The following is a 22,470-nucleotide window of genomic DNA, read 5'->3' as shown; positions in this document are numbered from 1 at the left end:
AGCGCGGCCGTTTAGCTTTTTAAATGAAGGTGTGTTGTCTTGCTAAAGGATAAAAGATTGTTGATGTGGACACAATCTGCAATCCTAAACTTTACAGGACAATCCCTCTAACTCCAGATCCACTTAAAAAAGGATGCACACATCGGTTAAAGGGAAGTTTGGGAAATAGACCTCAGTCCTTCAATGTAATCTAGCATTGCAACTACTGTACAAAGCAGTTATAAAGGTTTGATGGTAGAAGACAACAGAGCTATCTGCATGACAACTGAGTTCCGCTGATGAAGTAGCTTGTATGCGGGCTAACTCTAACCCTTTGTACAACTGTAATATAAATGTTAACTCTCTCAACTGAATGATGAATTTAAATCATCCACCACTAATGTTAACATCCAGTTTGTGTTACCATGCAAAGGTCTGATAGCTTCAGTTGTCTCTTCATATCTATTGACTGACGCTTTGGTTTTCATAACATCCTTTTTGTCGATATTTTCCTGGGATTTTACTTCAGTCACATCATCTGTCATCTGAAATGTAATCTAAAGTGAGGGCTGTCAAGACAGCAAGCAGCCTAATGTATCTGATAAAACAGAATCAAGTCTAGATGAAAATGTTTCAAAAAAATTTGCTGCAACATCAATCAATGTCTAGTTTGTAAACATCAATATACACTTGGCTGGAAAGCCTGCCAGATGTGGACACAACAACACTGTACTGAGGGAACATAATGCAATGTGTATCATATCTATCACAAAGCCTTCAGTGTACATACTGTGCATGAACAGCTGGGCAAAAAATAAAATAAACATTTGAACCTTTTGTACATGATTGGAGATGTCTGAATAGACCTCAACAGCGAGCAGGGCTTTATTAGCCTGGTTGACCCCAGACCCTTCTCAGTTGTAACAGAGAGTGGGTCTGGGGAAAGTCACCAACGGACGACGCTTAAATGCCTCTGGGCGCAATTGGATAGTCCTTCAACCAATCAGACCAATGATTAGGGTGACGTAGCAGTGACAGTGGCATCAACGGGTGGCTGCGCTTCGGTGGCCGTCGTGTTGAATGTAAACAAAAAGCTGCTTGCCGTTGCTGCGCTATTGTGTATCGTGTAAAGCCCGCCTCAACAATTGTGATTGGTGCCTCGATTTTGAAAAATCGGAAATGGGTTTGAATGGGCTCTTGGCCAGACAGACTTGCAGAGCAAATCTCAAATTTGCCGGAAGTTCGTCAGGGTTTTCCCAGGCTAGGGGTTTATCCTAAGGGCCGGCTTAAATACTATGGAGAATATGGATCTGAACAACAAGTGAAATCTTAACAGCTGTACACATCGACTCAAAAAGTCTTAACTAGCTTAAATTTGCTTAAGATGGATACCGTGAATGAATTCAACCACAATGTATGACTTTGAGGATCCTAAAGCTTACCAGCTTACTGCTTATCTGCACATGGAAATACTAAAGTGTAAAATCTCTACCAAAGCATTTAATTTAACTCTGGCTCTTGACTTGAACATGAATTACAAGGAACAAAAGACAATTTTCAGCTGTATCCACTCACATGAAGGCTAAATGTGCTCCAGAAGTGGCAGTATTTTAGGAAGGATTTAGCTGACTTCATAGATGTTACATTCCCACAACTGGTTCATCTAAAGTGCCTCTGAATAGTTGCTCCCCTGAGGACCTGTGAAAGGTTGGAGTTGCGTTATTTAGTCCATTTAAACAATGTGAGTAAAACTAGTCCAAATATTGATTCTTAGCTATAAACCTCTGCTGCACCAAGGCTTGTTTAATGCAGCAGCTCCTAATCAATACTTTTATGTCACCTGTTCATGAGGACACTTGCTCTTCCTCTCCCAGGAAGATTCCACTTAGAAAGATTTTGGTGCAGCGTTAGTGCTGCAAGCTCCGCAGGGATGAGGGCTTGTGAATGGGCCAGCTACACTTCCTGTGACCTCTGAAGCTTAAAGTCGAGTAAACGCAGCGCTGCTTCCTTAAGCCCCGCCCCATCGGCCCATCTGAGGGCCATCACCAATGATTAGAGTCCAGCGTGGGGAGATCACAGCCTATTAGCACAGAGGCAGATGGCCAGTAGTAACCTCACGACCACACTCTATTTAAAGACATCCTACCCGGCTTCTCTTATTATTTAAATACTTTCTTTCTTGTTTTGCAGGGTAAGGGTCAATTTCACTTGCATCAATGCATTTAATCTTCCTTTTCCTGTTTGCTTCTTCTTTTCAAACACCAATGCTTAATCATACTTGCACAGCACCTTCTCTCTCAGTCACTCTCTTTTAACCACGCATCCTTAGCTCTCTCTGCCATTCCTCTCCTAGGACCACCCTCCATGAGTCAAACCACAACATCTTCTTGTCACGAATAATGTGACGCTGAAGTATGCACACAACAGCTGTTTCCCCTTCTGAATTGATAGGCAACACAACATGATATGTCAATTATCATTCATAAAATAAAATCAGTGAATGATAGAAGCTGCAGAAGAAAGAAGTACTATGGATGATATACGTAGCAGGAAGGACTGCTATTGTAGAACTATATATAATCAGTGTAGTTCCAAAAGTGAAAATCCCACTCATATTCTGTATAAGGATTTTGATTATTAGATATAATTTCTAAATCATCCAAGGTAGACTTACCACGAGGTACGAGATTGTGAAACAATGGTTTATGCCTCGGTAGAAGCCAAAAGTCTGTATAAAATCAACCGTTTACCCACAATCCTAAGCATAACAGCAACGTCTCTGATTGGTGGAACTTGCTAACGCCTAGTGAGCTGCTCCCACTCTAGTCTATGATCGTTTATGCAAACATGTACCTTGTACCTTTGCCTTTTTTTTTTGTTTTCAAAATGTATTTTGCACCAAATAAAAAATGTTATGGGCATGATTTACCTTGTAGTTGGTTGGCTTATACTCTTTATATAAGCATTTTGAAAAATTAAAAATCACTTCCAGAACCGGAGCTGTTCAAAAAGTGGTCAGTCACTGTTGAGCTCTCTCTCTCTCTCTCTCTCTCTCTCTATATATATATATATATATATATTAAAACATGCAGCGCTGAAGTAAAAGTAAAAAGAGACATAGAGAGCAAGTGAGGGCAAATCAGCCAAAAGATCTAAAGTGTAATTGCATAGCAGGAGGGTTATTAAAGCAGTTGTGGTCTAGGCAGAGGGACTTACAAAGGTGTAAAAGGCAGCCAGGCAGCCGTTGAGGCGTGATGTAGGCCTATGTCTTGTAAGTGTGTGAGTGTGAGTGTGTGTGTGTGTGTGTGTGTGTGTGTGTGTGTGTGTGTGTGTGTGTGTATATATCTGTATGTGCATGTGATGTGTTAAAGGTTCAATATGTAACATTTCTGCATTAAAATATCTAAAAACGATTATACCTATGTTATATATTTTGTTGCGTTTTGTTGACTTACACTATCCCAAATGTTTCCAACAATGTTCAAAGCCAGAGAAATCTGTCATTTCATTTTAATGACACGGAATGTTTCATTTAGTCAAGCGGTCAGTGACGTCATAAAACCTTTGACCCCTCTAGTTACTCTAACTTCCGTCAAAACACGGGAACCCAGATGATACGATCGAGAGTAATTGTAAATCATACAATTTCACTGAAAGAATTATACTCAGTAACTGTAATACAGATAGATACAATAGATTTAAACCTAATTTACTTTAATAAAGATAACTATACATGCTATTCTTGTCACGAGCATCAAGGCGTGGCAGCGCTGCGGTGCAAATTCAACTCATCCCTGGTACATGTTAACTCAAAGATTTGTAGAAAAAATATAAATGTTGGAGGCCATTTCAACGCGCAAAGTCGTTGAAATCCATTCTGCAGTTAGCATCATATAGCCACGGCAAAAAAAAGGCAGTTTAATTAAAAATTGTGTACGTTAATAGCACGAGCGAAGCCCTGTTAGCACACCTCCCGTCTGGGTGACAACGCAAGAAGAAGCTGAAGAACGTCATCTCTGGCTGAAGAAGGTGGTGGTAACAGCTCGTCAGAGGCCAGTCACGATCCAAGTAGCTTAGCCTGGATGCCAGCTGAGCTTAGGACCACTCACAACATTTTACATTACGTGTCATCTAGCTGACGCTTTTATCCAAAGCGACTTACAATTGCTATATATGTCATAGGTAACAAACCTCTGGGTTAAGTGCCTTGCTCAGGTACACATTGGGTGATGTATCACAGCGGGATTTGAACCCAGGTCTCCCACACCAAAGGCAGTTGACATATCCACTGCGCCATCACCACCCATGCAACTCCCAATACACTTTTGTTCACAGAGTAACGTTGAAGCTCAAACAGAACATGTTAGAGGCCCTTTCCCCTGCAGAGAGATCACAAACTAAAACCTAAGTGTTGCTCCTCCAAAAGGCCTCAGACAATTCTGCAACTACAGTCCGCACACACTGTGGACACACACCACTTTGTTCAAATGCTAACGCGCTGCTGGCAAAATGGTTAAGGATGGAAGCTTGGGGTGCGTCGCTTAGGCCTTATTGAATGGAGGAATTATGGTATTCTTCGGTAGCCTGAGTAACTTTAATTAAATCTCAAAGACGTGTTGCTTTGTTTATAGACTATTTGTGGGTGGCTGTTTGCTGTTTGACCTATCAATTCGTGTCGATAAAAAAATAGGGTAAATCCTGTATAGTGCATACACTTGTAGCTGTTATGTATCTTTCTAAGTAATTGTAAATTGCAAGCGCACAAATGGTGACTGTCCTGCGAACAATAGGTGAAGGTGGGGAAAGTCCGGTGGCAACACCCGGCAGCCATCCCATGGATGTAGGTGTATCCTCGGCCGTTATACTCGGCAGCCAGCCCCAGCCGCGAAGTAAGTAACATTACAACAGACCCTTTTTCCACCCGGTGCTGAAAACATCCAAAAACTGACACTGACGTGAAATATATAGTGATATTGTGCTCGCTCGCTAACTAGTCAACTAACATTACAAATCGAATCAAGAAAACGTAATTATGTGGTGGAAAACTGCAGCTACTTTATCAGAATGACATGAATAAACGTTACTAAACGTAACGTGGATAAAACTGTAATGGATAAACCCATCTGTGAACAGATATGTTTTAATCGGCAATTGTGTTTAACGATGAAAACTACAACTCCCATAATGCCACAACGTCATCAAAAGTCTGTGTTTACATCCATAGTTTTGATTGAGAGACCCCTAGCGTATATATAAAATGTAATATGTACAATTACATATTGTACGTTAAAGGGGCCTCAGGCAGCTATGAGATCACCCTGTGCAAACTAGGGATTACCTTCCCATTGCCACTGGCCAGATTAAGCTGAGGCAAGCAAGAAGAAGGCAGTGAAACGCGTTTTGGCCTAGTTTGGCCCTGGCTGTCCTCCGTATCACACCACCCTCAGCTCAACAGACGCTGCGCTCTCTTACCACACCCACACACCCCTCCCTCCACCACTCTCTCTCTCTCTATCTCTCACTCTCTCTCTTTTTGGAAACCCTCCCCCTACCTAAACACCCTGCACTCATCTTCTCCTTCACTAAAGAGCCACTCACACACACTGGCTTAGTGACACACAATGTAGGCACACATATGCAAAAAGACACTTATGCTGACACGGTTGATATTTGCACATTGAAACAAATAATACACACCAACACTAGATGAGATTGCTACCAGTTATATTTGACTATCAAAGTGAGAGTGAAGGCAGATCCTGTGGATCTCAACCTGAGGGATAAGGGCCCTTAATGGGCCACCAGACGATCTTTTCAGGGTCATGATGTAATTTATGGGTGGGAAAGGCAGAGAAAAACACATTCATTTAACTTATTTTTTGTGATTAATACTAATAATGTAAAATCATTTAACCTGATGGGGGAAAACACTTTTGTTAAATGTGTCACCACTGTGCATGTGCATCCTGCTATGGGGCTTTTGTGGGCACTGCTTAATTTTTTGAAAGATATGAGTCAAAAGGGCAGGCAACCACAAGGCTAACGGCTACATATTACTGCTTCCTGGTGAAAAACACTTTCTCCACACTGTTGATTTTTGAGGGTTAAGAAATTGTTCTCCTTTTAAAGCAATTCTGAAATTCAATTTAAGATGTACTTTGAGGCTTCTTGGAGGGTTTTCTATAGTAAACCCATCAATATTGGAAGTTTTCATCTGAAAGAAGCAGGACAAGTAACGCAAACCAAACAAGGACAACATTGTAAATTACATGGAAGGTTGATCTATAAGAGAACTTCTTGAGCATGTGATATGCAGACAGACCTGGTTCAGCACTTTAGTCTGAGCCATTACTGCCCAGCATCCACAATATGAGGAAGAGGGTGCGTTGAATGCTGAAACAGCAATACGCCACTTAGGAGGAAAGCTTCCATGTGGACCTGAGAGCACCCAGACTGGTTGATTTTTAAGATTATATACCCATACACATCTGTGACTGCACTGACCTGGACACATACAATAGTCTTACATTTCTCACCTGATAGTTACTGGTTTTATTGGTTTTAATTGCTTTTAATATGCTTGTTTTATGTGTTGGATTTATTGCTTATCTGTTTTTAATGTGCTATATGTGGTGGTTTTACTATAAAGTGTCTTTGAGTACCATATAAAGTGCTATATAAATAAAAGATGTAATATGTAATCTTAAAATCACTTTCTTGACATATGATTAAAATCAGAATAAAAGCACTTGTAAGACATGTAACTAGAGGAATGTGTCTTGGAGAGATACATGCAAGTATATTTGCCTCACAACTCCTAACACTTGATGTGAGTGCACAACGACAGGAATTTATTACACAGCAGGCAACAATCAGCATTTATTCTGTCAAAATGTGCAGTCATGCAGGGTATCTTTAATTTGCAGGTTTTCAAAATGTTCAAAATCCCTCAGACTCTCTCCCGCCGTCTTGTTACAATCTCTAATTTGATACCATCTAAAAGTTGTTTGAATGACAAAAAAGCAACATGTCATACTTAAGAGTCATACAGTTACAAGTCATTATTACCCTGGTGGGCGTAGGCCTTGTCTTATGTTAAGGAGAAGAGCTACCATCATTGAATACTAAAACCTCATTGGTTGCTTTCCGCAAAAGGGTGGGGCAACTCCACCACCATCCTTTAATCAAATATTGAGGAGGGAAAAAGAATAGGTTTACAGGCTGTGTGGGGTTGCACTATGTTGATTAAAATGAATAATTTATATTGAGGAGCAGCAGGGTGCTGACAGGTTAAAGGTGTCATGAATCTCCCTATGGGGCCTTTTTCAGCGTTGATGTGTACATTTTCTCAGCCAAACAATTCGTTCGGTTTTAAACAACTTTGGGCCTTGATTCTAAGTGGTTGCTTGGTTATTAAATATACAACACCTGCAACCCTGTTAGAGCAATTTTTTAATATTAATGCACCAACCGAAATACCAACTGTTACTGGTTGTTCGTCACTTAGCAACCATGCAGTGCAGCTTCTGCTGAAGACCTATACTCTTTGGCGGAGGAATACATAATTAAACCTTGTCGTATGCTCCATTACAATTTAGCCTTGCTTTAATCTACTGCCATTATCCATTAAAAAAATCGTCACTGAGCATTTACACTGTTTCTTACATTACACATTACATTGTCATTACCGCTATTGTCCCTTACAACGCCTCTAATCTGGTCTGTATCACTACTGTCAAACACAGCTCGTAAGGGATTATATAATGTACAAAAATGTCCACGCGCATAGCCTATTAAAGACGACTGGGGGTCAACGACTGTGTCTCTGAAACGTTTGATGCCCCTAAAACCGCTCTGTTAGCTGGGGCTGTGTCGGTTAGAACGGAGCATTCTAGCTCTCTACCTTGCCGGTAGGCCGCAGGATTTCAGCACCCATATCGCCTGGACAGCTCCGTCCAATCAGAAGCGGAATTTGAAGCGCGTCATCCTTCCTCATCCTTCCTCATCCTCCCTCCCTTCCTCCTTCACTGAGGCATGGCGGAGGACATCACAGACAAAATGCTGAGTTTCACAACCGGCTTCCTGGCAAACTGACATTTTTAGTATGAAATAAAAGTAACCTGTGTGAGGTGGATGTTTTTTTTTACAGTCTCGTTTAGGTGGAAACAAATTAACACCAGAAAGTTGTGAAAGACGTGTGTCCGGTTTCTACGCACAATGTCACACGACCTTAGCAACTGACCGGCCTCAAATGCACACGCTTGATCCCGTTTGGTTTATGAGAGCAGCTCTTTCTTTAAAGATTGGATTTTCAACGTAAAACACACCCATCGACACGGGAAAAGACATCCCTGATCTGCAGAATGACCCGCGTGCATTTAGTCGGATGCAGCTTGTCCATCCCCCTGTAGCCTACCTAGTTAAGATAAAGGCAACCTGAAAGCATCCCTCCATGTTTCTCTAATACCCCTGGAGTTAAAATCCAAACACTGTGGTTGAAGCTAAAACCTGCTAAAACTGAGACGTAACACGTTTGCGTTAAGGTTGGGTTCATACACGTGTAGCCTAAGACAAAATGAAAATGTCACCGGCGTCATTACCGTGCAGGCGACGCGCCAAACTGCAGTAATACAGTTAGGCTATGATTAAACACACGACGCGGTAGGTTCTGCAAAGAGAAAGGCCTTGATGAATGAAAAAGCCGGCAGTGAATGACACACAATGCGCCTCGGCGCCTGCGAGACAGGTGCATCGCCTATTATGGCTCCCGACCCAGCGACACAAATGAATGAAAAACACAAACACATATTCAAAACTCACCTAATATAATCCAGAGCGACCCAGAGACCAAAACGAATGCGAGCATGTCTTTCTCATTGAGTCAGCTGTCCCGGTGCAGGAGAGGCTCAAAACTGCAGCATCGACTGCAGCTGCAGCAAGTCGCCGACAATCTGGGAGATTAAGGAAGGGGGGGGGGGGGGCGACAGTATATCTGAGACAGACCACAGTGGGGGAGATGGGAAGGAGAATGCGATGTTCAGCAGGGTGTAATTAACTGAAGAAACAAACCCCGTCCTATTGAAGCATCTTTCCTCCACCTTCACCTAGTTGGCTGCTGCGCAATGGCAGACTCCCCTGCTGAAATAAAAGGGTTTATTGGTCGGACGGAAGATGCGACGCCAAGGTTACTGGGGATAAAATGTCTATTCTGGATGCACACGTATAAACCGAGTCTTCATTTAATTCTTATATTTGTAAAAATGATTATGAAATTCTGCTAAGTCGTTTCTAAAAGCTATGCGATGCATTTGGGCATTTCAATTCCCTTAAAAAAATATCTGCTAAATGTGCTTGTTAGTAAAGCCTGTATACGAGTGGGCGTTTTTCATAGGCCTATATATGTATATATATATATTTTTTTTTACACGTTATGAGTATTGTTCTATTTGAATATAAGCTGTGTTTGGTCCATAGCTCATCACACCATGCAGCCTCCCTACAGCTTTGACACAGAGTAACTTTGCATCAGGATCACGTGGTACAATAAGACACTCCCAGTGAACTAAAGTAACCTTGAGACACAGTGACAGAGGCGGTGAGTGAGTGACAGCAGAGATGAGACATAGAGAGGACAGATAAAAACAGGATTACATAAAAAAATTAAAATTATTTTTAAATAGGTCTATATATTTAGTTTATCTTGAGCATTGTGGAGATCACTGTTTGGCTCACTTGCACATCAGTCGTTACATTCAAAGTGATTACACTGTCCATCCTCTTATCTCAAATGCCTTCAGACTGGTTTGTGATAGCATCACAAGTAATGTAAGTCATGGCTGGCTGCTGTGACTTTTATTTCATTATTTAATTAAACACAATTTCATCCAGTAACTATATTTATTTATTTATTTGCATTGTGAATACTGAACATCTTAATGCCATGTGTAAACATACAATAAGGGGCGACCTCTAGCTCACCCAGTAGAGTCCTTGGCAATAGGCTGGATTCTAATCCAAACCGGGGCCCTTTGCTGCATGTCGTCTCCACTTCAAGCTGTCAATTAAAGGCTGTAAGAAGCCCCAAAAAAGAATCTTAAAAAAAAGAATCAATCACATAGGACACATCTATCTAATATGTGTCCCAGCTATTAATAAGTCTGTGAGTTTATTTGATGTAAAACTCCTTTACAAGTGTCTCCAGTAGTGGCTGGAGTGGTTACTGTCTTATTGTGCTGCCGTCGTGACTCTATTAAGTGTGTCACTTGTTAGGACCTTTAATCTGTCACTCACAGTAGTTCCACCCGCCACCTTGTTTTTCTTCTCTCTGATCCCACTGTAGAGAAAACACACAAAACAGAGAGCAAAGAATGATCCGGTGTACTTGATTGATTGAGGAGGAGGGAAAACGATCAAAAACAATCAACAATTATCTCAATGTAGTTTGTACATCTTAACCAAGTTACCTGTGATCTGCCAGCAGGACTCCAAGAGAATGCATGACATTAAGGTGTGGGCAGGTTACTTTATTTAATTTGCAATGTGATCGAAGTACACACCAAAGAAACAAAAACCCGCTTGTTATGCAAATTATAAAACAACAATTCTTAAATGTTATCATATTACCCCAGAAATGGGAGGTTTAGGTTAAGGTTAAGGGTCACAAGGGATACATAACCGAGATTTTAACTTTCCCTTCTCTCGCAGGATGGGAATACTGTACATTGGGGATTCTGTATGTTTCAAGGTCAAAATGTAATTTTCCTACATAAAACATGGCTAACAGTCCTTAGTCCTAGTATTATTCTTATATTTTATCAGCAAGTAAGTGAAATATCCTAGGTTTTAGTTTGACTTACAGTATGTGCATGTATAGATGTATGTTTTGAAAAGTTTTGATAACAAAAAGAGTGAGTACAATTTCACAACTGCATCACTCTATTGATGTTTCAATACAACAAAACTAAGTCTGAACTGAAGATTATATTTCTGGAAAGGAATAGAGGCTATCAGTCCCAAAAGTGATACGAAATGGTTGTCACGTTGAGAATGGTTGCTAATACTCACCCCCCTCCATCGACATGAATCCCAATATGATTGTTTGAAAAAAACACTTTATGCAACATAGGCATTTTGTTTGTTTTCATGAACGGCTGAGTTCTGGGTATCTTTAAATCTTGCAGCCGCAAAGAATTGTGGGACGGCATTATTTACTTTCAGGATGGTCCAGTACCTTATGCTAAAGGAGATAAGAAAGGAAGCATTACAGCCTTGGCAGAAATCCAAGCAAATAAATATAATTTGAGTGGGTTAGTCAGAAGTCTTTTAAGATGTGTGGATAAGTGGAATTGTAAAATCAGCCAAGGATGAACAGGTTTCCACTTGTTGAAAGGACAAATAACCTGAAAAAATATGTGTACAAATACCTTTGGAAGGCAAGAGATTACGATTAAAGTATGATGTTGGTATGACGATAAATGGGAATTGAAATTTATAGATGGTACAAAAACATGTCTGTCTGCCGCCAGTATCTAGCTTACCATATATTTTACAGCATTAAAGATAAGAAGCAGCCATCAGAAGCATGACATCACTTTGACCCCCTTTATGTTCAGAGGGTATGTTCCTTCTTTCTGCCGTAACACAGGGTTTAATTAGTAACCATATTTATAGGACTAAAGTACCAACTCAGAGAACTACATTACATCTTTATAATGTTCCAATGAAATGATATACCTCACCAAAATGTAGCCTTAGTTTCATGGGTACTGCACATTTGATGGACAGTCCGTGTTTTATTACAGGAGTTTAGAGAGATTAACCTTTTTGACAGAGTTGAAGGATGACAAAAGGGGGCACAGGTGACAGTTAAGGTAGAGATAAATACCAAAGTGTGAAAGTGGGGAGATAAAAACAACAGAGAGAGGTTGAAGTTGGGACGCCAACACTTTTTTCTCTTACTTGCTTTGCTTCCTCCAGATCTTAGGTTGTTCTTTAATCATTTTATCCTGCCTCCCTTTTGTAGTTTCCTAATTTCACTTGATTTTGTTCTGGTCTTATTTTGTCATAAAACACCCTAAAGATACAATTTTGAGGTACTTGTATTTTACTTGAGTATCGAGTATTACTAATTTAAAACATTTCCTTTTTCCTATAAAGGATATTACCTGCAAATGGTTACTTTTATGATGAGAAACAACATCTCAGATAATACAAGTGTGCTCTTGATGAACTCACAAAGGAGGGTGCAAGTTGTGGCTACACAGTACACATATTGGACTGATGGTGGTGCTATACTTTACAAACCACTCAGGCATAATTCTGCACCAGCAGGCCAGTTGTGTGAAACCTACAGAGATGATGTAATTTGTGTCTAATTGGCATGATGGATGTTTGTGTCATTAATGGAAACTCCAAATATCACATCTGTAAATCTCCTAAAATCTGTTGCAATAATATATTTTTAATATATCTACCTCTTCTTGACCTTGCCCTTCCTTGTGTCCCTCCCTTTCTCCACTAGGGTTAAAAACTCAAAGAAGATTGGGGAAAAGCTCAAAAGTTCAGGATTATGGAATTTTAAATTGTGCATTTTATCACATTTTGTTTTTGCATATCAGTAATGTTTTATTTTGTGGGTCCATCACTTCATTAAGTTTCCTGGAATTAACTGGTTTGAGCTACATATTTGCTATTAATTACAGAGCAAATAGAGACAGTACACCTTTCTTTCAAGGAAAATCCTTTTTTAAATCAAATTACATTTTTTTTTTTTCAGGAAATGATCACAAACCCGGAAAATAAAGCATTACCTTTATACTTTACCAATAGCTGCGTGACATAGGGTGGGTCACTGCAGGTGCTTTGGCAGGTGTGGAGAATATTTCTTAAATGAGAAAAGAAGAAGACAACACACAATGAAGCAGGAGACAAGCAGGAGACAAAAATAAACAAATGACAGTCAAACAAAACAGAAAATAACCTGTGGGATTTGAATTAAAAACATACAGCAAATATGCAACACAAATGTGTCATGGTTCAACAAAATTGCCCTGAGAGAAACACAAAATTCTCCTAAAACATTAATCAAACGGAGTAAAATATGCTATCTGATATTCTACCTATGCTGTTTAAGCCTGCATGAGGCCGCGGTGTAATTGCAAGCTAACTAACGAAGGCTTTGACTTGATCCAGTGTCAGTGAGCTGTTTAAGCAGATGGGTTGGAGGGAGATTGGATGCCCAAGCTACTTGTCCCATCCCAAAGCCTCAAATTACTGTCTTATCCTTGCAGGTGGCCTAAATAATCAGAATCCCCCTCTTTGTATGCTCAAAGTGCATAAATGCACAGAAATGTGTCACTGTTACTAAATATAGTTTAGTAGAAAGACAGTAGAACATAGTTTGTTTACAGATCTAAATGTTTTACTGCTGATAGAAATGAGAAAAAAAATAGGCCTATATATATATAGGGGTTGCTGGATAGTTAAAGTTAAAGTCAATATTTTAATTTTAAAAAATGACAGAAGTGTTAATTTAAATGAACTACATGCTATTGCAGAGCTCTAAAACTCGTAAATGCTACAGTGGTTCCCAACTTTTTTGGCTCTGTTCCATTGAACTGAAGTGACGTCTACGTGTGATGTGCCAAATTGTTATATTTAGATAATCTGAGAATAAACACGGTAATGTTTTGCCTCCGCCACTCCAATGAATTCCTATAATTCGCCTGTTTCTCTCCACACTGCTATCGTTCATCGACAGCTAGTTGACAATAACAATCGGTTGGGAAATTGGGATGATTTTCCCCTACGAATCCAGATTCCTGCCTTCACTGGGAAATCCCACAGACCGACTGCCGGTGAAAAACTCCGCAGGAAAACTCCCTGCTATTCCCTTCCAGTCGCGCGCGGGCTCGTGCCTGCTAATCACACAAACGCAGCCGGCGCGGGCACGCAAACACACTACGCGGGAAGCCCCTAGATGGACAGCAACGGTAGCGCTGACAGCACCGGTGTGGGGGTTCCCAAATTCCCAAAGCGAGCTATGTGTGCAGTGCACTGGTAGAGCTTCCGTATTTAGGTTTTTTAGCAGCAAAAAGTGAGAAAACCGAGCACCGGAATTTTAAATCCTATCTAAACATAATACATTCTTTGAATATAGATCATGTCCTTTTATCATTTGCTCTTTTGCAGTTCTGTGCATGCATTCATTCATTGCGAAACATTTCATCAGCTCTTTGTGAATTATTATCGCATTATGGCCATAGCCTATAGATGAATGATAACGACTGTAAAGGCTCCGCCGCCTGCCTGACTATCCCACACAGCTGCTGCTTCCTCGTAGCTCACTACTGCTCCTTTCTACGTGGTGATATTGGCCGTTTCAGATCAACACAGACTACTGCACGGCCCACATCCAACAGTGTACAACACTGCCACTGCTGGGGACTGTAATTACTACATCATTTCTTGTAAATGGATGGTTTCTCAGCTAGGTTGCTGTTTATACTAAAGGGCTGGTCCCATGCACATGTTTATCATGCCGGGCTTGGGTTGACCTTGGTATCTGGAGGTTGAATTCTCCCGTTTGCGTGCGTGCCTGTGTGAGCAGGTGGTTAAACCCTTGTGTTGACTTCGGGTCACATTGACCCGTTTTCAATTTTTGTTTTATATCAGAAAATATAGGAGTATAAATAAGCGCTGAAAATGTAAAGAAGAAACATTTTACAATTTAAAACGTTGGAAAAAGCAAAAACAAAAGGCGTCAAAAACTTGTTTTCAAGGTTAACGGGAAGACAACACAAGGGTTAATAGGCTATACGTTTATATGCTTATTCTTATTTTAATAAAGGGGCACTTTGCAGACTTTGCATCTCCAAACTACATATTTATATTAAAGATTATCACTAGGCTATAACTAGCATAACACAAACAATGTAAAGTATTATTATTAATATAGTTATAACTGTGGACTGTAGGCCTATATGATGTATTAACATTTAATAATAAAACCATAGCCATGTCTTAATGTAGCCTATTACTTCATCCTTAAAAATAAAGTATACAATGTGCGACTGGCAATACCTGCAAACATTAAAACTTTGCAAAGTCTGAAGAACTGTCACGTGCTAAACATAAAGTTGGGTCATTCAGGTGTGGGGGTCGGTGCAGTCTACGTGCTGCAAGACAATGTAAATCAGCCTGTGCTGTTATTAACTTCCTTCTTGCATTCAACCACGTGATTTCTCAGAAAACAGCTCCACTATACCCATGCGCCCAAATGCTGTAAAAAATATCCAACTCAACCTAACTTAATTTATACATTTGATCCTGTAGGGTCTTCAACGAGTTTTTTTTGTTCAGTACGGGGGACTGATCTGTAAATATGCAGAGATGAGGTCAGTTGTTTACAGTACAAGTCACTCTGGTTGACATATGTTTATTTTGCTGTTTTGAAGAATGAGTGGCTTGTTGTCAACTGCATTGATCTGCTTTTTTCTACCTCTATTCGCGATATGCACACGTCATTTCACAAATAAACTAACATGCAGGAAGCTACAATAGTGTAAACATGTTAAGTAATAATTCCATAAACACCATTTCCAACCGCTCTTTGATAAACAGAATTCTTAGTCGAGGTGATTAATATTTTTTCTTTCGGGATGGACATTTTTTACAGTGGGCACGCCTCCTCTGGCAGCGGGGAAAACCCTGACAAGAGGAGGCAGATAAATTGAGCATCTCGTCCTGTTCGCAGCCAGTGATCGTTTCTGATCAAGTGGATTCACAAAGACTAGGAGAACCTTCTCTGAAACAAACTTCAACCAATCGGACTATACTAAGTCAATCGGACTATACTAAGTAAATTTTCCTCTTACGGATCATAGAACAAGCAAAGTCTGTAAGTGATTTGATATTCATTTATCACTTCTATTTGCATGGAATGACTGAGATTTAAAATTTTTATTGATTTTCAGAATAGTATACCTTGAATACATATACAGAAAGACAACGTTGTTAATATTTCTAAATTAACTAATTTCGTGATGCTATTTATTTTTTCGGACGGTAATTTTTGCGTAATTCTTGCAAGCCATGCGTTCAGAAGGACTCTTATTTATTGACAGGAGTTGACTGTGTGTGTCGGCTATCGTATGCAGCAGCAGTGCACGAGGAGGTGCTGTTCGTGCAAAGGGTGTTTTTTGGCGCGCGTCTCCAAATGTCTCCTGCTTGGATACAAGTTGCACGATTTTTTTCATTTTTTTTTTTATTTTTTTATTTTTTTTTTTACCTATGGACTGCAAAATGAGTGCACGTGGATTGTAAGACTATTTTTTTGAATGCAAAATGAAACTACAATCTGGAAATACATTTCCGTCTATTGTGACTTTACTAAGTAGCGGCTGACTTCGATGCATAAACGCCCCCCTGTCCGCCTGCATGTCCTGGCCGTGAACCCATGTGCGTCCTACGCAGCCATTAGGCAGTAGTAGGCTACATTTAAACTGAGGCTGATCGGGGGAGTTGATGTCCTCTCACTGATGCACACTACATTCCTCACGTATCTAAATACTCCTTTACTCTGTTGCATATTTTAGGCAAACATGCCAGTGCAAAGACTGAGGATGAGACCATGGCTGGAGAAGCAGATCGAGTCCAATTCCGTCTCGGGTCTGACTTGGGTGGACAAGGTGAGAGGTTCATTTCCTCCTGAAACAAATTGAATGGGTTAATGCAAATGGTATTTACTGAAAGCTGTAGTCAGCATATTGAGATGAGGACAGAAACAGACATTCTGAAATGTGTTTGTTGTAGAGTCAGAGCTTCAACCTTGCTGATCAAGGAAGTGATCTGCAAGGCTTCACGTGCTCTTTTTGTGTTTGTTCCCTAGCTGACCACAACATATTTGCATGTTACTATTAGAAGCACTAGTTGGGATGGATTTTGGTGCTGTACAGAAATAAATAAATAAATAAATAAATAAATAAATAAATAAATAAATAAAGTGAGGGACAGATAATTACAATGAAAACATTTGGTATATATGGCAGCCTTTTAAACAGGTGAAAATAGACACCAATAGTTGTTATCTAAGTTTGGTCTCTATGTAAATATTACAGCATTACTATCACTACTTTATCTGTGAGTGGCATATGGGCCAAACATACCAAAAAGAAACATTCAAAATGTATCTTCCCAACATGACATGCTGTGGTTAGACAAAGCTTGTTTGGTGTGTGTTTTTTTCTACTGCGACTGTGCTATGCAAATATTTTTTATATCTTTTACATATATGAAGGCCATGCAATGGAAAACAGCCTATGAGTTAGTTGTATTAGTAGTATGCTTAGTTTGAATGGCAGCCTCTTGCAATATTTGAAAATATGTGTTTATATTTGAGTTTATTATATGTAAACCCTCCATCTTAGTATTTCTTTTGTATTTTCAAGGACAAGAAAATGTTCGCAGTCCCCTGGAAGCATGCAGCTCGACACGGCTGGGAGCTGGACAAGGACGCATGTCTGTTCAAACAATGGGCCATTCACACAGGTGAGCAAGTGTGAATACATATGCAAACTCTGCACGTAATAAAAACAGTTGTATGAAAAAGGAACGAGACTAAACTAAATGTAAAAATCTGCAGGGAAATATGTTGAAGGTCAGACCTGTGACCCAAAGACATGGAAAGCCAACTTCCGCTGTGCAATGAACTCACTGCCTGACATCGAGGAGGTGAAAGACAAGAGCATCAACAAAGGCCACCAAGCTGTGCGCGTCTTCAGGATGCTGCCTGCCAGCCCAAAATCTAGAGGTGAGAAAACAGACAGGAAGTGAGCAAGCAGTTAAAAACAGTCTGCAGCGTCTGCTGATTTTTTTTTCTTCTTTTTCTTATTTAATCATGAAGTCAGTTTGTATTACAATAACACAGTGAGCTGTTTAAGTGACCAACATGTCTTTCTTTCATCTGCACAGATAAACGAAGCAAAGCAAAGGAAACAAAGTCAAGGAAGAAGGTAAATACTGTAAATATCTTATGGCCATTCTACTTTTATGTTGACTTTAGTGGTATTTGCTTCTGTTGGGTATTTTGTGTTTACTTACATTGTCAGAGGTCTATGCAAATTAAAATATATATTAATAATAATAATAATAACTATTATAAAATAATGTGATTTTAATGGCATTGGTGCAGCAGCGAGACATACAGCTGCAGAAAAAAAGGCTTTTTATTCTCTTTGAATTTCCGAAATCTCACTGAATGTGACTTTACCTGTCTCTGCAGCGCTTGTGTAAGGTGGAGGAAGACACGGACTGCAGTGATACTCAGTCGCCGATGAATGAGTCAATGACAGACGACACTCTGTCCACTCAGGAGAACACAGTCGACAGCACAGTGCACACTGAGGAGAAGGGTGAGGAACAATTTATGCATAGTTGAAGAATTAACTTCATAACACTGTTAATTTCCAGTGGCATTCATTCAAAACTGTCAAATGAGTAAATACATACATAAACACAAAAGTGGGAGCAACAAGTGTATTTAATGCTATTGTTTTCCATCTTTGCAGATTTATTTGTTTCTCCAGCTGAGGTTCCGGAATGGTCTTTGTCAGTTGAAATTGGCCCTGGAAGCTTTCCAAGTGATATCTATCAGAGATTTGAAGTTTCACCTGAGCACAACTCCGGTAAGACAACAACATATATGGCATACTTGCCAATACATAAATTTAGTTTAGCATCAACTTTAGTGAAACTAAGCAAATTCAAACAGATCACTGAGCCATACTTATGATCCCTCTCTTTTCTCTCCCTCTCTCTTTGCTGTGATCTTCCAGATTACGACTATGCAGACGACATTATCCAGGTAAGCATGGCCTTCAGTTCCTACTCTTAAAAGCATGCATTTTTCATTGACAGGAATACCCATGTTTGTCTTATTCTGCCTGTTTGGCTTGTGTAGAAATACCCAAAACAATACGATAAGACTGTTTGGTGTGGGGAAACTTAAGTTGCTCAAAAATATTATAGCTATACTCAGTCCAGTGTTGCTCTTTCAGATTTGCCAGCAACTGGAGAAAGATACAAACTGGATGACAAACAGTTTAGACGACAGGGGGTTCCTGAGCAATGAAGCATGCACCAGTCCAGGGAGCCAGTGGAGTGAATCTTCTTCAGGTAAATGTTACTAACAGATGGACACCTGTCTCTAAATTCATCTGCAACATAATGCCATGAGAAAAATCTAGATGTAAATACATGCTATTATAAGGGTTTGTTTAGGTTAAACACACTTGTTAGTATTTCTAACGATGTGTAGAAAGCACATCGGTGTTAGTTAGAAGGATGTTGCCTTTATAGCAGTATGCATTCCAAAATGTTACACCTAAAGTTTAATAAACCTAGTAAAAAGACTAACTGTTCTTTTAAAAACTTTCCTTTTAAATTTTCAAGCAATTCATTGTTATTAAAAGGGTACTCCAGCGATATTGCACACAAGAGACAGATATACAGCAGTAAAGTCTGAGATATCCTGACTTTTAGTCGCTTTTAAGGGGTCAAAACACTGGATCCTACATTTCCCTTAGTGCAACTTAATAGGCTCTTTTGTTAGACCCTCTCTCCCTGGTAAATATCCAAGTCCACGGGTCAAGTACACAATCTCAAACCCAACCTGAGACGACAGCGATGACAAATATCCCTTTCTGAAATGTTTAGTATTAATATTATAGAGTAATATGTTCTTCTGCACTATCCTGACATTGGATTTTCTGTTTGTTTTACAGCTGATGACCTAGACGACATGCCACAGTACACAACTTTGGGCTCAGACTTCATGAATCCCACAGACACAGTGTGGAACAGCTTTTGTCAACAGATACCAAGGCACTCAGATTTTTAGGACAGCACAGGATAGTGTTTTGACACTTGGACTTTTATAAGCGCATCCTGCCCACAATATCCCATTCTGAGCCTCTTTTCTCAGTTGAATCACCCATCACCATCATCGGGACTCCAGACTCTGATGGGCCAAGTCCACACTTTAAGCTATAACGCTTAACGCTATATTGATGCTCGGTAGCAGTTCAAGAGAGATTTCCTCATCACCCTCAACATTCCTGTGAACTTATGAAGTGCACTGCTGTGCTAGACAAACTCACACATGGTTAATCTTCTATGTTATTGGCTGGTTCAAGGCATTTTGGTGTTCAGTTTTTGGGACAATGAGTTATGTTAGCACAGCAATTGTTTTTGCTCAGGCAGGACATGTACATAATCATACCCAGCCATAAATACATACGAGGTAGCCAATACTTACCTCAAAATGCAGATACTTACTCACATAATATCCATTTTTCCGTTAAGTACATTTTAGGTTAAGGGATAAGAATGCATTGTAACAAATTCTTACCTTCTGGTGAAAGCTCTACTTCAAAATCTTACAGTTCTTATGCTCAAAGCAGTTGTAAACAAGATATGTATATAGTTCCTTTTGTTTGTGTGTGTTTTTTAAAAATAAAAAATCTAAATTTGAATGGAAATTTTATGAAGGGCTTTATGTTTTTTGTGTGAAGAGATGGATGCTCTGCTGTAGTGATGAGTGATCAATAACTTGTTGAAGCACATTTCCCTCTGGGGGCAATTTAAGGGTCTCATTGTAAGAAGTTAAATTATCTTGGCCCAAAACATCCCAATATAGTGTATCTATGTCTTAAAAAGCTCCAAAAATGTATTGAAAAAAATCCTTTTAATATTCTATTTTGACAAAAAAGCATACAGTTTAAACTGGATTAAGCAATTTGGCTGAATTAAAACAAACCATTACTACTTATTTCAACAAAGTGTAGTGTAAGACCACAAAAGACTTTCATTACGTCAAAAACGTTCTGCATCTGACCAGATACTGCAATAAATAATATTATTGAATAACAAGTGGCATTTCATTAAGTAGATATATGTAAATGCATCAATTATTTTTCCTTCCCCATCTGGGGTTCCCCTTTAATCCCCATACATTTTGAGGAAATAATTGTCGTTGAGCAACACTCTTTAGCCATGCATGTTGACTTTTCTTACAATCTGTTTGAAAGACAATAAATAACATATAAAAGGAAAATGGTGAAAGAAACCAGCCCCAGATTAAAAAAAAGACTCTACATACTGTATGTTTGACACTTGCCATTGTCCTTATAATAAACCGCTGGCAGAATGAGATTCTTTTCATTCATCACATGGTTCTTTTCAGGTTTGTCCAGGTATTCGCTGATGACTGTAAACTGCATAAGTAGACTTGTTAATCCACTTGAAAGATGAGAAGGTGACGATGGCAAAGAGATGATAGCCGATAATGTTCTCTGGAAGGTGGCTGTAATTGCTACTGCAGTTCTTTGTTTAAAACATAGACTGTTGTTTTTGTGATGACAAATATCCCCCCACCCCCCTGTTAGGCGTTTGATTTGAAGTGTGCTTGAAAAGGACAGTACTCAGAATACTGACAAAAAGTGAGTTAGGATTTCCTTTCGCACGGCACACCCAGACCTAGCAATTCATGAAATACAGACGTTGTTACGGCCACGTGCATTAACATGCACGTGCGGCCGGATTCAATACAACAAACAACAGAGATACTTGGATTACAACACTTCATTCTCTGCTCAGGACCCCTTTACTTCACTACATCTTTACATAGCAAAGATTTGTTTGCTGTTATATTAATGTACTGTATGTCGAGTACAGAACCTTTAATGTGAACAACCAGTGAATTTGTTAGGCTGAATAGTCTCTCGTCAGTCAATGTGGTTCTGCAATAAAGTACAGAAAAACTGTCCAACCAGTTTGATACACTGATGCTGATGCCCGCCCCCACACACACACACACACACACACACACACACACACACACACACACACACACACACACACACACACACACAGTTGGTAAATATATTTTTTGTATTTGTTAGAAATAAACATGTCTTTTTACTCAAAGATAATCACTCACAAGCAAAGGAAGAGTACAGACTTCCAAAAAGCACAAAAAGCATCTTTACTACAGAAATGTATTGATTAATTTTAACATATGGATAATAGCAGCACATGATACACGTTATTACAATTTTTTTACAATCACTTGGGCACTAATTTCAGAACCTTGACGTAATTTTTCAAAACTCTAGACACAAAACTCACAACCAATGATCAAAATGCACATTTTTCAAAATTCTAACACTTTTTTCAGTTGCTTGGATACAATACACATAAACCTATGAACATTTGTTCATTTAACAAAGATCACTTGTTCAATATGACACAACTTAACATCAAAGTACTACTATTTCAAAAGGCAATTCACACATTACATTTCAGATGACTGTCTATTCATTTCATTACAATCATCTAACTATCAATTGATACAACTGCTCAAAATGGTAAGTAACTGTTGCATTACTCTTAATGCATAGTTATATGGAAACAGACGAGATTTATTGTCATCAG

The 22,470-nt window shown here is 39.4% G+C and overlaps 2 protein-coding genes and 1 long non-coding RNA gene across 4 annotated transcripts in view; 1 reads left to right on the top strand and 2 right to left on the bottom strand.

Moving 5' to 3' along the window:
• Positions 1–8,954, bottom strand: part of acsl6 (acyl-CoA synthetase long chain family member 6) — a 35,819-nt gene extending 26,865 nt beyond the window's left edge. Inside the window, exons 1-2 of one of the 2 annotated variants that reach the window (XM_028596421.1) lie at positions 8,800–8,954; positions 1,555–1,677 (exon numbers count right to left, since the gene is read on the bottom strand). Coding sequence is in view for 1 of the 2 variants with exons in the window: in XM_028596420.1 (XP_028452221.1) it covers positions 8,800–8,845 (46 nt within the window). In the remaining variant the exon portion in view is untranslated. The remainder of the gene's footprint in view (positions 1–1,554; positions 1,678–8,799) is intronic. The other variant, XM_028596420.1, reaches the window with a different exon arrangement.
• Positions 8,955–9,957: 1,003 nt separating this feature from the next.
• LOC114567346 (uncharacterized) lies at positions 9,958–14,619 on the bottom strand. Its single transcript, XR_003694151.1, has 3 exons — positions 12,789–14,619; positions 10,270–10,312; positions 9,958–10,047 (listed from the first exon to the last, which is right to left on the bottom strand). It is a non-coding gene; the product is annotated as an uncharacterized LOC114567346 (long non-coding RNA).
• Positions 14,620–15,687: 1,068 nt separating this feature from the next.
• On the top strand, positions 15,688–20,516 carry irf1b (interferon regulatory factor 1b). Its single transcript, XM_028596422.1, has 10 exons — positions 15,688–15,877; positions 16,575–16,667; positions 17,427–17,526; positions 17,621–17,788; positions 17,950–17,990; positions 18,260–18,389; positions 18,546–18,662; positions 18,813–18,841; positions 19,035–19,152; positions 19,761–20,516. Exons 2-10 carry the CDS (start codon positions 16,581–16,583, stop codon positions 19,874–19,876), a joined length of 906 nt encoding a protein of 301 aa, XP_028452223.1. The 5' UTR covers positions 15,688–15,877; positions 16,575–16,580; the 3' UTR covers positions 19,877–20,516.
• The last annotated feature ends 1,954 nt before the right edge of the window (positions 20,517–22,470 follow it).

This window comes from Perca flavescens, chromosome 13 (assembly GCF_004354835.1).
Source record: "Perca flavescens isolate YP-PL-M2 chromosome 13, PFLA_1.0, whole genome shotgun sequence".
Lineage (NCBI taxonomy): Eukaryota > Metazoa > Chordata > Actinopteri > Perciformes > Percidae > Perca > Perca flavescens.
Note: the sequence above shows the minus strand (reverse complement) of the source record. Positions and strands in the feature narration are given on the sequence as shown.